The sequence below is a fragment of the Pyrus communis genome, chromosome 15, assembly GCF_963583255.1.
Source record: "Pyrus communis chromosome 15, drPyrComm1.1, whole genome shotgun sequence".
Classification (NCBI taxonomy): domain Eukaryota; kingdom Viridiplantae; phylum Streptophyta; class Magnoliopsida; order Rosales; family Rosaceae; genus Pyrus; species Pyrus communis.
The window spans coordinates 942,612-953,827 of NC_084817.1; the positions used below are offsets into that span (position 1 = coordinate 942,612).

Sequence of the window (11,216 nt, forward strand, 5' to 3'; positions counted from 1 at the left end):
TTTTCGGACGCATGTTCACCAGTGCGCTAAACGGAGCGTTTAGGGCAATTTGCGATTTTCCACCGACATTACATATTTCTCATGAGTCACGTTCCACTCTTAAATTTAGAGCGTCTCCATAACAGTTGTCAAAATTCTAGATTAAATACAATTGTGCAAATTTGACATTGAAAATCTTTTCAATCGAAATGTTATTTGTTGATTGAATTTGAAGGCTTTGTGATTAAGAGTCAAATTTGACATCAATGCACATTTATTTTTAATGAATTTTAGGGAATTTTAACGAAAAACTCCAGATACTGCTTACTTTAACGAAAAATCACATTTTTATAATAAAAAGTCAATCCTAGTACTATTCAATTTATCATTTATTTTGTACTTATCATTAAAACTCAAAGTTTTCAAATCTTTTTCATTAGTTTTCCTTTGATTTTAATGGTGGGTTTCTGATTCCACTAACATTTCAATCAATAAAAATTTTGTTTCAACATTTAAAAAAAAATAATTATAACCATTTAATGCTCTATTTTAATAAGAAAAATAACTTTTGACAATTCGGTTGGAAAAATACAAAATTTGATATACAACTTCAGATTCTCACATCAGCTAATTAATTACAATTTGCCTATTATAATTTGACATTTTCTTTGACAACCGTCTTACATTTCAAATACATGATTACTGAACATTTTTATTTTTTTTGTTTTGTTTTAGATGTGGGACCCAGATAAAATTTAACAAGAATTTGAAAAGCTACGTAATTGGGAGATCAAATCTTCTGCACCTAAAATACGCGACTCACGGCGGAATCTCTCTTTTTGTCGTTAGCACAGCCCTTTATGGAAGTACGGATGACCATATTTTATTCAGACACAACGCTCTAACCGAAGCTGGATCGTCAGCTGCACATTCCGCACCAGAAATTGGCCCACTTTCAATTCGTTTTACCAACCACAAGCAACGACCAGGGTTTTAAGATCCACGGTCAATTTCTTTTACCTTCCTGTCGGTGGTCAGTTGAACGGTTAATATCATCTTTCCCTCCCAAATATCCAACGGCCAAAACAACTCTGTGTCATCTCTGACATCGTCCTACTGCAGATCTACCCGTTCGTTTTGCCTGCCCGCACGAGGGCTAGTTCCGTCTTTTGACAATGATTAGCCCAACCAGCGAACCAACGTACCAAACTCCAATAAACGAAAATAAAAAATAAAAATAAGGGCTTATTATATTAACATCTTACAAATTAATCAATTAACATTACGTACTTAATACATCTCATATTTACTTTTTCAATTAAAAATTATCGTAATACACTTCACATGCTTACTCATAATACTCTCACACCCCACATTTTTAATATACATCTTACATTTTTTACATGCACCTCATATTTTCTATACATCCCACATTTCTCAAATCTTATAAAGCTTTTAATTTGGACAAAAAATGCTGACTGGAATTTTGATAAAAGATGCCGCTTGAGCTTTAAAGCATATGTGGGTTGTTTTTAATTTCCACCATTAAAACCTATGTCGTTTGTTTTTAATATTTAGTGGTAATTTTAGGTGTTTAATTATTCATGCAATCCTTGTGATCCCTAAAAGATAAATACGAACATAGAAGCTTGAATAACACATCAAAAACAAGATTAAATCATTATCAATATCGTCAAAATCACTAAAACAATAAAAAATATGAAGTCTTACCTCATGTGAAGCTTCCGAAACATCGATTTTATGTTTTGTTCTCAAAAATAATTTTTCTCAATCAACATGTTTGTAGTTTCATTGGTTAGGATTTTGTTCAACAATAGAAGGTCGAAGAGGTTTTTGATAATTGAAGAAGATAAATAATACGTTAAAAGTGATTTGGAGTGTAGATAATTTTTTCTTTTTATAAACTTAATAAGATCAAAATTACCACTGCATAATAGGATAAATAAATTATTTAATATTAAATTTTAATGTGAAGTGCATTCAATATTTTATGCTAATATAAAAAGGCAAAATAAAAGCAAAGGCCGCGAAATTAACCTCGTCACGGTTGTCGGTGCAGTAGATCGCGTCCAACGACAAACATAAAAAACAAACATCTGAGTTCGGATCCGAGAGGGAGCACCAATCGTCGCTTAATCTCCTCCAAAACCTCGATTAATGTTTGTTTGTCTTGTCACAATGTGCTAAGACAGATCTCTACTTGGACTACTTTTTGCCTGCCTCTTGTGGTTTTGGTTGGTCCTGAAAAATGGGAGCTAAATCTAGGTGCAAGGGTTGGTGGGCGTGGCTGCTGGTGCTCGCGATCTTCGGCCTCGTCGTCGGCGCCGTCGTTCTTGCCGTCGTCAAGAAAGTAAAGAAAAACTCCGGCGGCGACGACGGGGCGGTTCCCGGGCCTCCCGGCGCCATTACCCAGAAATACTCCGACGCTCTCAAACTCGCCGTCCAATTCTTCGACGTCCAGAAATGTACCCTCTCTCTCTCTCTCTCTCTACATTTGCAATGTGTTCAAGTTCTTTGCTAAATTCTCAGTTGATTAACATTGTTAGCATTACCCAATGCCCCAATTACTAAAAATTGCAAGTGTTTGATCTTTGTTTTGCTGTTTTTCTTGCTTTACATTGCGGATTTTAAGTGTATAATTTCCCAAGTAACTATCCTGTTGCTCAATTGGTATAAATGTTTGATCTTTGCTTTGTTCTTCTTCGTCTTTGTTGCGAATCTTTGATGCATTAATTTCCTTAGTAAATTGCTCACTGGATTCACATTAATAGTTTACCTAAAACCCAGATGCTAAATTGGTATAGATCTTTGATCTTTTCTAAATTGGTATAAATGTTTGATCTTTCCAAAATTGATATAAGGGTTCGATCTTTGTTCTTCATCTTTTCCATTGCGAATTTGCGAGTTCTCGATGTATTAATTTACTTAGTAACTAGTCAGGTGATTCACATGATTCGTATTACCCAAAACCCAGTTTGCTAAGTGTTGTGGAGTGTTTGATCTGTAATTTGTTTTTTATTTTGTGGGTGATTGTCATGTGTAGCTGGTCAGTTGGTCGATAACAAGATATCGTGGAGAGGGGATTCGGGTCTGAAAGATGGAAGCGATGTGAAGTTGGATTTGTCCAAGGGAATGTATGATGCTGGGGATCAGATGAAGTTTGGTTTTCCAATGGCGTATACTGCCACAGTGTTGTCGTGGACGATTCTTGAGTATGGTGATCAGATGGATGCGGTGAATCAGTTACAAACTGCTCAAGCATCTCTCAAATGGATCACTGACTTCCTTGTCAATGCTCATCCCAAGGACAATGTGCTCTACGTTCAGGTTCGTATATATCAGCATTGTATTTTGATACTGATTTCTTGGCTAACAGTTGATTTTCGGGAGGGTAATTGGTTTGAATATGCGCTAAACGTTGTTACGAATGTTAGTGTTTAATTCTACAATCGCGTAGTGATTCTTCTAGAGCACTGTGTGGGATAATAGGTGCTGTAATGATGAACCATTTTTATTACATGCAATTTGCAATGCTTATGAAGTGTTACTTACTTGTCAATTCATATTCTGGGGCAGGTAGGTGACCCTAAAAAGGACCATGCATGTTGGTATAGGCCGGAAGACATGACCGAGAGTAGGCCAGTCACACAGGTCAACACATCCGCTCCAGGAACGGATGTTGCAGCTGAAACTGCAGCAGCTATGGCTTCGGCATCTCTGGTCTTCAAGAAAAGCGATGCCACATATTCAGATACGCTTCTCAAGCATGCCAAGCAGTTATTTACTTTTGCTGACAAAAACAGAGGCTCTTACAGTGAAAGCATCCCTGAGGTCCAGCAATTTTACAATTCAACGGGATATGGAGATGAGCTTTTGTGGGCAGCAGCCTGGCTTTACCATGCAACTGGGGATAAGGAATACCTTGATTACGTCACAGGGGAGAATGGAGATAAGTTTGCTCAATTTGGTAAACCAACATGGTTCAGTTGGGATAACAAGCTTGCAGGAACCCAGGTATGTTGAGAACAATCCTTTCTTTGTTTTTCCTGCTGTGTTTAAATCTGTCAAATGCCACGGTAAAATGCAACTCACCGGAGAAACATATGATTTAACAATGTGTTACTCTTCCTGGATTATTATAGCTATATTTGTGGGACTTCCATTTGCAAGATAAGTTACCATTATACTTGATTAAACTTCGTCTTTCAGTCTTTTCAATAACTTGGCCATTTTCATGCAGGTTTTGCTTTCCAGGTTGACCTTCTTTGGTGGGAAGGACACCTCAGACAATTCTGGCCTTCAAAAGTACAGGAAAACAGCTGAGGCTGTTATATGTGGCTTCCTGCCAAGCTCGCCAACAGCCACGAAAAGCAGAACAGACAGTAATCTTCTTCACTAATGTCATATTACATGGATTATCATGCATATCTTTTCTTCTTCAAGTTAAATCAAAATCATTGCTCCTGCTACCCTGCCTCGAGATTAGTTCTCCAGAACTATATCAATGCTTATTCTACATTCTAACGCAGCAATTAATCTAGATGTTACTGATAATATTATAAACACTCACCAATCTAACAGCCTCTGTTGTAGACAAACTCCTCCACCATTCATAACAACTGATTTGCACTTCAAAACAACTAGGGAGGATCAACACAATTGCTTCCTATTATGTAGAAGATAGTGATATTTGTACTAGGCAAACGTAAAGCTTTAAACACCAAAATGCATACGGTTTCTGATATTTCCAAGCTATCAAGTATGTGTCCACAGTTGGAAATGTTATTTTGCTTTGTATCCTTCTAGCTTTATGCACCACACTCAAATCTCCTAGGCTGGTTTGCATATGCTCGTAGTTCGGTTTGAGTTGATTTATTCAGTTTTTTTTCCCGTATCTCTCATTCTCCTTCGCTTACCATCATGGTGTCCACATTGCAGATGGTCTGATCTGGGTCAGTGAATGGAATGCTCTGCAGCAGCCGGTTGCTGCTGCTTTCCTAGCTGCTCTTTACAGTGACTACATGCTTACATCTCGCTCCACAAAACTAGAGTGCGATGGAGATACCTATAAGCCATCAGATATTCGGAAATTTGTTAGATCTCAGGTATGCTTTCTGTTGTGTCTCAAGTACATTTTGCATATATGCACAGGTGTTAGCAACAAACAGCCGTAACCCTTCATAAACGTGTATTCCTTCCTAATGTGTTTCGAATTTTATAGGCGGATTATGTCTTGGGTGACAATCCTATGAAAATGAGCTATCTTGTCGGGTACGGGGATAAATATCCCAAATACGTACACCACAGAGGAGCTTCTATCCCGGCTAATCAGAAGACTGGCTGCAAAGATGGATTCAAGTACCTTGACTCAACTGACCCCAACCCTAACATAGCCGTTGGAGCACTTGTTGGCGGGCCATTCCTAAACGAAACATACATTGATGCCCGGAACAACTCGAAGCAAGCGGAGCCGAGCACATACAACAGTGCGGTCATTGTTGGCCTTCTGTCAAGTTTGGTGACAACCTCTTCAGCAGTTAAATCCTTCACCTAGAGAGTCCTAGATAACTGATTACATTTGTTTGTATTATATATATTGCTCTGTACCTGTTTGTATGCATGCCCTGGGGACTGTTTCTATACACAATTTAGTGATGTAATGCAGTAGTACGTATTTGCTTTCCAATTATTTGGGTCATTCAGAATTCAGATCCCTCACTGGATCTTGTGTTCGGAGCCAATGGATCAGAGAATTTGGATTACTCAATTTAAATCTTGCGGCTATCATCAGCCCATCTTATTGGCCCACCTCATACAAAACCAAGCCCTTGAACAATCTGGATCTTTTTCTCACTCTCTTGAATTGTTCGAATTCTCTGGTCTGTCGCTTCCAGACAGGACTAATATCTACCCTAATTTAGGAGGGAGAAGATTCGAATTTGTATGGTACACAATTCTAGCCAATTGGTCTATTGTTGCGTAAAGTTTAGAGCTCTTGTGGTTCAACTTTGTGGAATGCCTTGAAAATTCAAGTTTTCTCCTCTACACTCGTTTTCTAGCTTTTTTTATTTTTTTTATTTTTTAAGAATCTCGTTTTCTACCCTTAAATTGAATAAATAAATAAACGAAAATTAGTGTTTGATACTTTCAAAAGTATCATCATTATATTTTGATGGTTGTAGTTACGAGAGTTGCTATATAAATAGAGCATTCCGTCTGTTATCAAATGCACTGCAAAAGAAAGCGAGAGAAATAATAACAGGATCCAATAATATCAGTATCCCTCCCTCTCTTTATCTACCATCCTTTTTGTGTTATAGCTACTAAAGTCATAGTGTGATATTTTACACCTACTTCGCTCATGTCCTTATAAATGTTATCTCTCTAATTTTTGTTTATTTATAACAAATAGTGTAAAGAAAAGAACGAAAACGTAAAACATTACTACTCGAAAAGGTTATACAAACGATCATCTTGAATAGGACTAACACATCACTTATATTACGTGGATTCCTTAAAGTTTTGAGTTAAAATAATGACGTGGTTGTCTTTCAACATTAGTGCATGTAATTGTTCATGTTTCGCATGGGAAGTGAGACATGATTTGGATTTCCTAGTTTTCGCTCCAAGGAAAAGGTTAAAGTTGAGAGCGACAACTACTGACTAATGCCGTCGTACATTATCCACAACAGAAAGGAATTGCGTTGTTCAACAGGATTTATAGATTCACATGACACCACCAATTGATGTCTATCCATATATGGAATCAACCGCACAAAGTGGTCGTGCAACTTCAACAACCATCGAAACTCAAAGGAAGTTCCGTACTCCTACTTCTCTCTTTTGGGTCTCAATCAACAGCTTTCTTACTTTGTTCATAAAGCATTGTAACAGTATCTCACGCCACTTACACACTGTTAAAAGATGTAATGTTTATTTAAATTCTTGTTGAATGAAAGTTCTCGTTTTTAAGTTTAACAAGATGTAACATCCACATGTTTTCTCTCGTAAGTGATGGGAACCTTAATGATAGGCTATTCTTTCTTTTCAAGTCGAATAAGATGCAATATCCACGTAAACTCTTATAAAGTAATGAAGTTCTTCTCGCTTGTCGAGATGCCATACCTATCACAGGTACATAATCCCTAGTTTCTCACCTCATCAACAACAACAACGCACCGAGAAAAGAGAGGGCCACTTAATTTTCCACCATAGCTTTCGCACTCTAGGCAGTGTGTAATTGGTAGGGTCAATGACAGGTGTCATGTTCGCTACTTTGCGTGATGAACAACCTAGCCCTGTCACTAACCAAGCCACCACCCAAAAATAATCTCCAGAGTCCTAGTCCACTTTTCAAACCACTCACTCTAATAATAAAATGAAAAATGGTGTTATTCACATTTATTTTTATTTTTATAATTTTTTAATTAATTTTTGTTATTTGATTTTTTTTCTGTTCATTTGATCCGAAGCAAAAAATTAAAAAAATATTTAAAAGGTAAAAAAAATAAAATGTAAATAGCAATACTGTAAATAAAAAGTAAGAAAATATAAATAGCATTGGTTCAATTCAATGTAATGAGGACCAAATAGTGAATTTAGATAAACATTCAATCCAATGCTAAAAAAATTCTAAGTTTATGTACGATTCTCTCTAGTGTTGTTCGGCCAATTAATGTTTGTCATGCATTTAAAAAGTGAACCAATCCTCTAATAAGAGTATAATCACGTGCTGAATTGATGATAAAAAATATCTTTCCTCTCATTAGGTTCGAGAAATATCACTCCATAGTATTACTAATCTACTTCCATTCCAACACTGATTTTCATCTTGAGCCTTTCACTTGTGTTTCGAATCTGCTTTTAACCTCCTTTCTTCCATTTACTACAACTAAACATCAAATTTGTGACATTTCAATTGTATCGTATTCACGTAATATTACAAGAAATGAATAAACGACACAAAACGCGTACTTTATGTCTCCTTTTTCTTGATAATCTTTGCATAATGTTCCTCTCGACACTCCTTTCTTTCATAAAAACAACTTGCAACAGCCAATCCATTTTTTGAAACTATATACGAACTGAATCGATAGAATATACAAACATCATGAATCGCTGACATGAAGAACTCGTGATCAAATCACGGGTATTGTGATCCAGTTCAGATTCTAATTAGCATAAATAATAAATAATTCTCAAAAAATTTATATAAAAAAAAGAAGTCCAAAAAGCATGATCCACAGCTATATAAAACAACTGTGTTGTTGGCACTTTTCAATTGGAGCTGGCATCTACCAATGGTTGACTGCTTTTACATAGTTCTGTGTATTTTTCAGAAAACAAATCGGTGAATTAATCTAACGGTCATTAATCCTCCACGACGACATGATAGATCTTGTTCTGGTCAACGTGCAATGTCTGACTTTGCCTTGTATTCCAGTTGTTGCTCCATCTCCCAACTCAGCCCAGAATGCTTTGGAGCATATTCCTGCAGGTTTGGTCAATCAACATCAAAACCCCTATCAGCATCAGGTCATCAAAATGGACGGCTCAGATCTCATGAGTTCTTATCATTTAGCACTTCTTTCTCAAGTACCTGTACCTACACGTACTCAATGGCAACATACTTGACTGTTGGATCAAAACCAAACCGTCTTTCGGGGCATTTAGTTTTAAGCCGTTGAATCAAATTTAACAGTCAAATATGTGTCAACAATGAATGTTCGTAAACGTTAAAGAGGAAGGAATCTTTTAGTTTTGACAATTACAAAAATGTACCTCTAGTTTGCACATGAGTTCGCAGGGAGTTTCGGCAGAGACAATAATGTGGCGAGCTGCAGGGTCAATGAAACCTTCGTCCACTGCCTTGTCCACGAACGATAGCAGTGAGTTGTAGTATCCATCCACATTTAACAACCCCACCTGCATCATCCAAAATAATTAACTTTGTTAACTAATCAACCTCTAATTTTAATTAGTCCTATTTAATTTACAAGGACCAAAGCTGAATTACTAATTACCGGCTTATCATGGATTCCTAACTGTGCCCAAGTGATCATTTCCAACAGTTCTTCCAAGGTCCCATAGCCACCTGTAATCAACATTAACATACGGATGGTTTATTTCGGAAGTGCTTGATCGAATGCACTGTGACACTATCACGTGAAATAGGTAAACAAAGTGCGTAATTGATTTAAGAAATTAGTGTGTGATTAATTTGAGACACTGTCACAAGGCAGAATTTGGTACCTGGCAAGGCAATGAATGCATCAGCTTGGCGAGCCATTTCCGCTTTGCGTTGGTGCATGCTTGATACAACTCTTATTTCTCCCACTGGCTCTCCTGTGATCTAAGATTATAAAATAATTATTTATTTTAATATCTTCACTTAACAGTAATTAAAGGATTTAAAATAAATACATAATTAAGAAATTAAATACCTCTATTGGCATGAGGGTAGTGGGAATTACTCTGCAAATTAATAAAAGCAAAATACAAATTAAGATCAGAGGAATTAAAAAATTTAGAAAAAGACAATACAACAAGTCCATTGTTGATTTTTTTATTATTTACAATTAACTGTAAAATTAGAGATAAAATGGTTTTACCCCAACACGTGGCGGCCACCATCATTGACAACTTGGGAGATCTGACCCATTAACCCAATACTTCCTCCTCCATAAACCAAGTCAATGTGTCTTTCAACCTGCAAAAAGATGTCCTCTTTTTATATTACAACTGACGTGCCTCCTTCAAACATCTCATCTAATCATATAATTATGTAAAGTTCAAACACTCATCATTTACGCCATAGTCGTAACGATATTTTAAGTCCATTACGTATGTAAAAAAAATGAATAGTAATAAGTGATTAACATCGAATATCGTTGTAGTGGCATATCGTTCTAAGAAATGGCTCTGAATCCCAAATACCTCTAATCCAAATGAATTCACTAAAGACTTACCAAGAAAATGGTACCTCAAAATTCGATTGATTTTGTAGAATGACACAAGAGTTTCGATTCTTCAAACATTTAAAGGGTAAAAACAAATGCTATGAACTTTAGGAGTGAAGAGAGCTATGAAAAATAAGAGTTACCAATTCTTTGCCGAGTTGAACGGCAGCAAGCTGGTAGCTCGGGTTCCTGCCGGCACTGCTGCCACAGAAAACGCAGATACGCCTGAATCTCGATTCCTTTGCAATCTGCTGCTGATTTTCCATCACAGGAAATTAAACGCCTGAATCCAATTGGGTTTTTTCAATCGAGAAATGTAGAGAGAGAGAGAGAGAGAGAGAGAGAGAGAGAGAGAGAGAGAGAGAGAGAAGGGATTAACGTGAAGGTATTTGTTGTGTTCAACAGTCAAGCAATCGCTATGAAAGCCAATGACAAGAGTTGAGGGAATGAAATTGGTGGTATTGGTTCTTTATTTATACCGGCAAAATATTAAAAATTAAAGGTGTGTGCTGTACACACATCTTATTTTCTTTTATTGTTCGCATACTTTTTTTTAATGTCGGATTGAATGAATTTATAAAAAAATTCGTTTTGAAAATCTGGGATTTTAACGAAACTGTAAAAATCTAGAGATGCTCATTTAAAAGATAAAAAAAACGTTCATAAAAGTTAATAAAATTTCAAAAAGGTTTAGAAAAGTTAATAAGAATTCATATATAAAATCTAGGGGTGATCAATTCTATGAAGATTTGAAAGAGTTTATAAAAGTCAATAAAAATCCGAAAGTATTACTCGATCAGGATTTGAAAAAGATAACAAAAAGGAAAAAAAAATTAGCCATTAGATTCTAATCTGTGGAGTATTTTCGAATAAGAAAGAACTGGAGTTGTGACCAACAAAAAAAAATATATATTCAGAAAGGGCTGGAAGACTAAAGAAGAGAAGTTCCAACCCTTTAAGTTTCAACAATTTTATAAGAAAGAAATCTTAGTTGATATCTGGTGATGACTTCCCCAGTTATTAGGTATTAATATAATGACTTGGATATAACTAAGTTAATTATCATAATTAATTGATATAAATTTGTATTTTTTTTTTTGTGAGTATAAATTTGTATTTTTTAACAGCTGCATTCCAGTTAATTGGGATGATGAGATAGGCACGTACGTACTGGTCCTTGACTAATTGTTTCTAATTAATCAGTTTCTTTGGCTTAAGCTTTGTCTACACTGAAAATAAAGTGCATGTCGATTTATT

The 11,216-nt window shown here is 36.0% G+C and overlaps 2 protein-coding genes across 2 annotated transcripts; one reads left to right on the plus strand and one right to left on the minus strand.

Moving 5' to 3' along the window:
- The first annotated feature begins 2,048 nt into the window (after positions 1-2,048).
- On the plus strand, positions 2,049-5,804 carry LOC137717599 (endoglucanase 10-like). The gene is made up of 6 exons (XM_068457011.1): positions 2,049-2,465; positions 3,044-3,327; positions 3,577-4,014; positions 4,241-4,382; positions 4,939-5,105; positions 5,222-5,804. Exons 1-6 carry the CDS (start codon positions 2,249-2,251, stop codon positions 5,552-5,554), a joined length of 1,581 nt encoding a protein of 526 aa, XP_068313112.1. The 5' UTR covers positions 2,049-2,248; the 3' UTR covers positions 5,555-5,804.
- Positions 5,805-7,962: 2,158 nt separating this feature from the next.
- On the minus strand, positions 7,963-10,458 carry LOC137717600 (cytokinin riboside 5'-monophosphate phosphoribohydrolase LOG1-like). The gene is made up of 7 exons (XM_068457012.1): positions 10,103-10,458; positions 9,612-9,709; positions 9,444-9,474; positions 9,253-9,352; positions 9,024-9,094; positions 8,782-8,925; positions 7,963-8,491 (listed from the first exon to the last, which is right to left on the minus strand). Exons 1-7 carry the CDS (start codon positions 10,223-10,225, stop codon positions 8,408-8,410), a joined length of 651 nt encoding a protein of 216 aa, XP_068313113.1. The 5' UTR covers positions 10,226-10,458; the 3' UTR covers positions 7,963-8,407.
- Between the last annotated feature and the right edge of the window lie 758 nt (positions 10,459-11,216).

Coding starts and splice junctions, on each gene's coding strand:
- LOC137717599 (XM_068457011.1), top strand. CDS start 2,249: ATGGGAGCTAAATCTAGGTGCAAGGGTTGGTGGGCGTGGCTGCTGGTG. Junction 3,328..3,576: donor ACAATGTGCTCTACGTTCAG/GTTCGTATATAT, acceptor ATTCTGGGGCAG/GTAGGTGACCCTAAAAAGGA. Junction 5,106..5,221: donor GGAAATTTGTTAGATCTCAG/GTATGCTTTCTG, acceptor CGAATTTTATAG/GCGGATTATGTCTTGGGTGA.
- LOC137717600 (XM_068457012.1), bottom strand. CDS start 10,225: ATGGAAAATCAGCAGCAGATTGCAAAGGAATCGAGATTCAGGCGTATC. Junction 9,095..9,252: donor TGCATTCATTGCCTTGCCAG/GTACCAAATTCT, acceptor TGTTGATTACAG/GTGGCTATGGGACCTTGGAA. Junction 8,926..9,023: donor TAGGAATCCATGATAAGCCG/GTAATTAGTAAT, acceptor TGGATGATGCAG/GTGGGGTTGTTAAATGTGGA.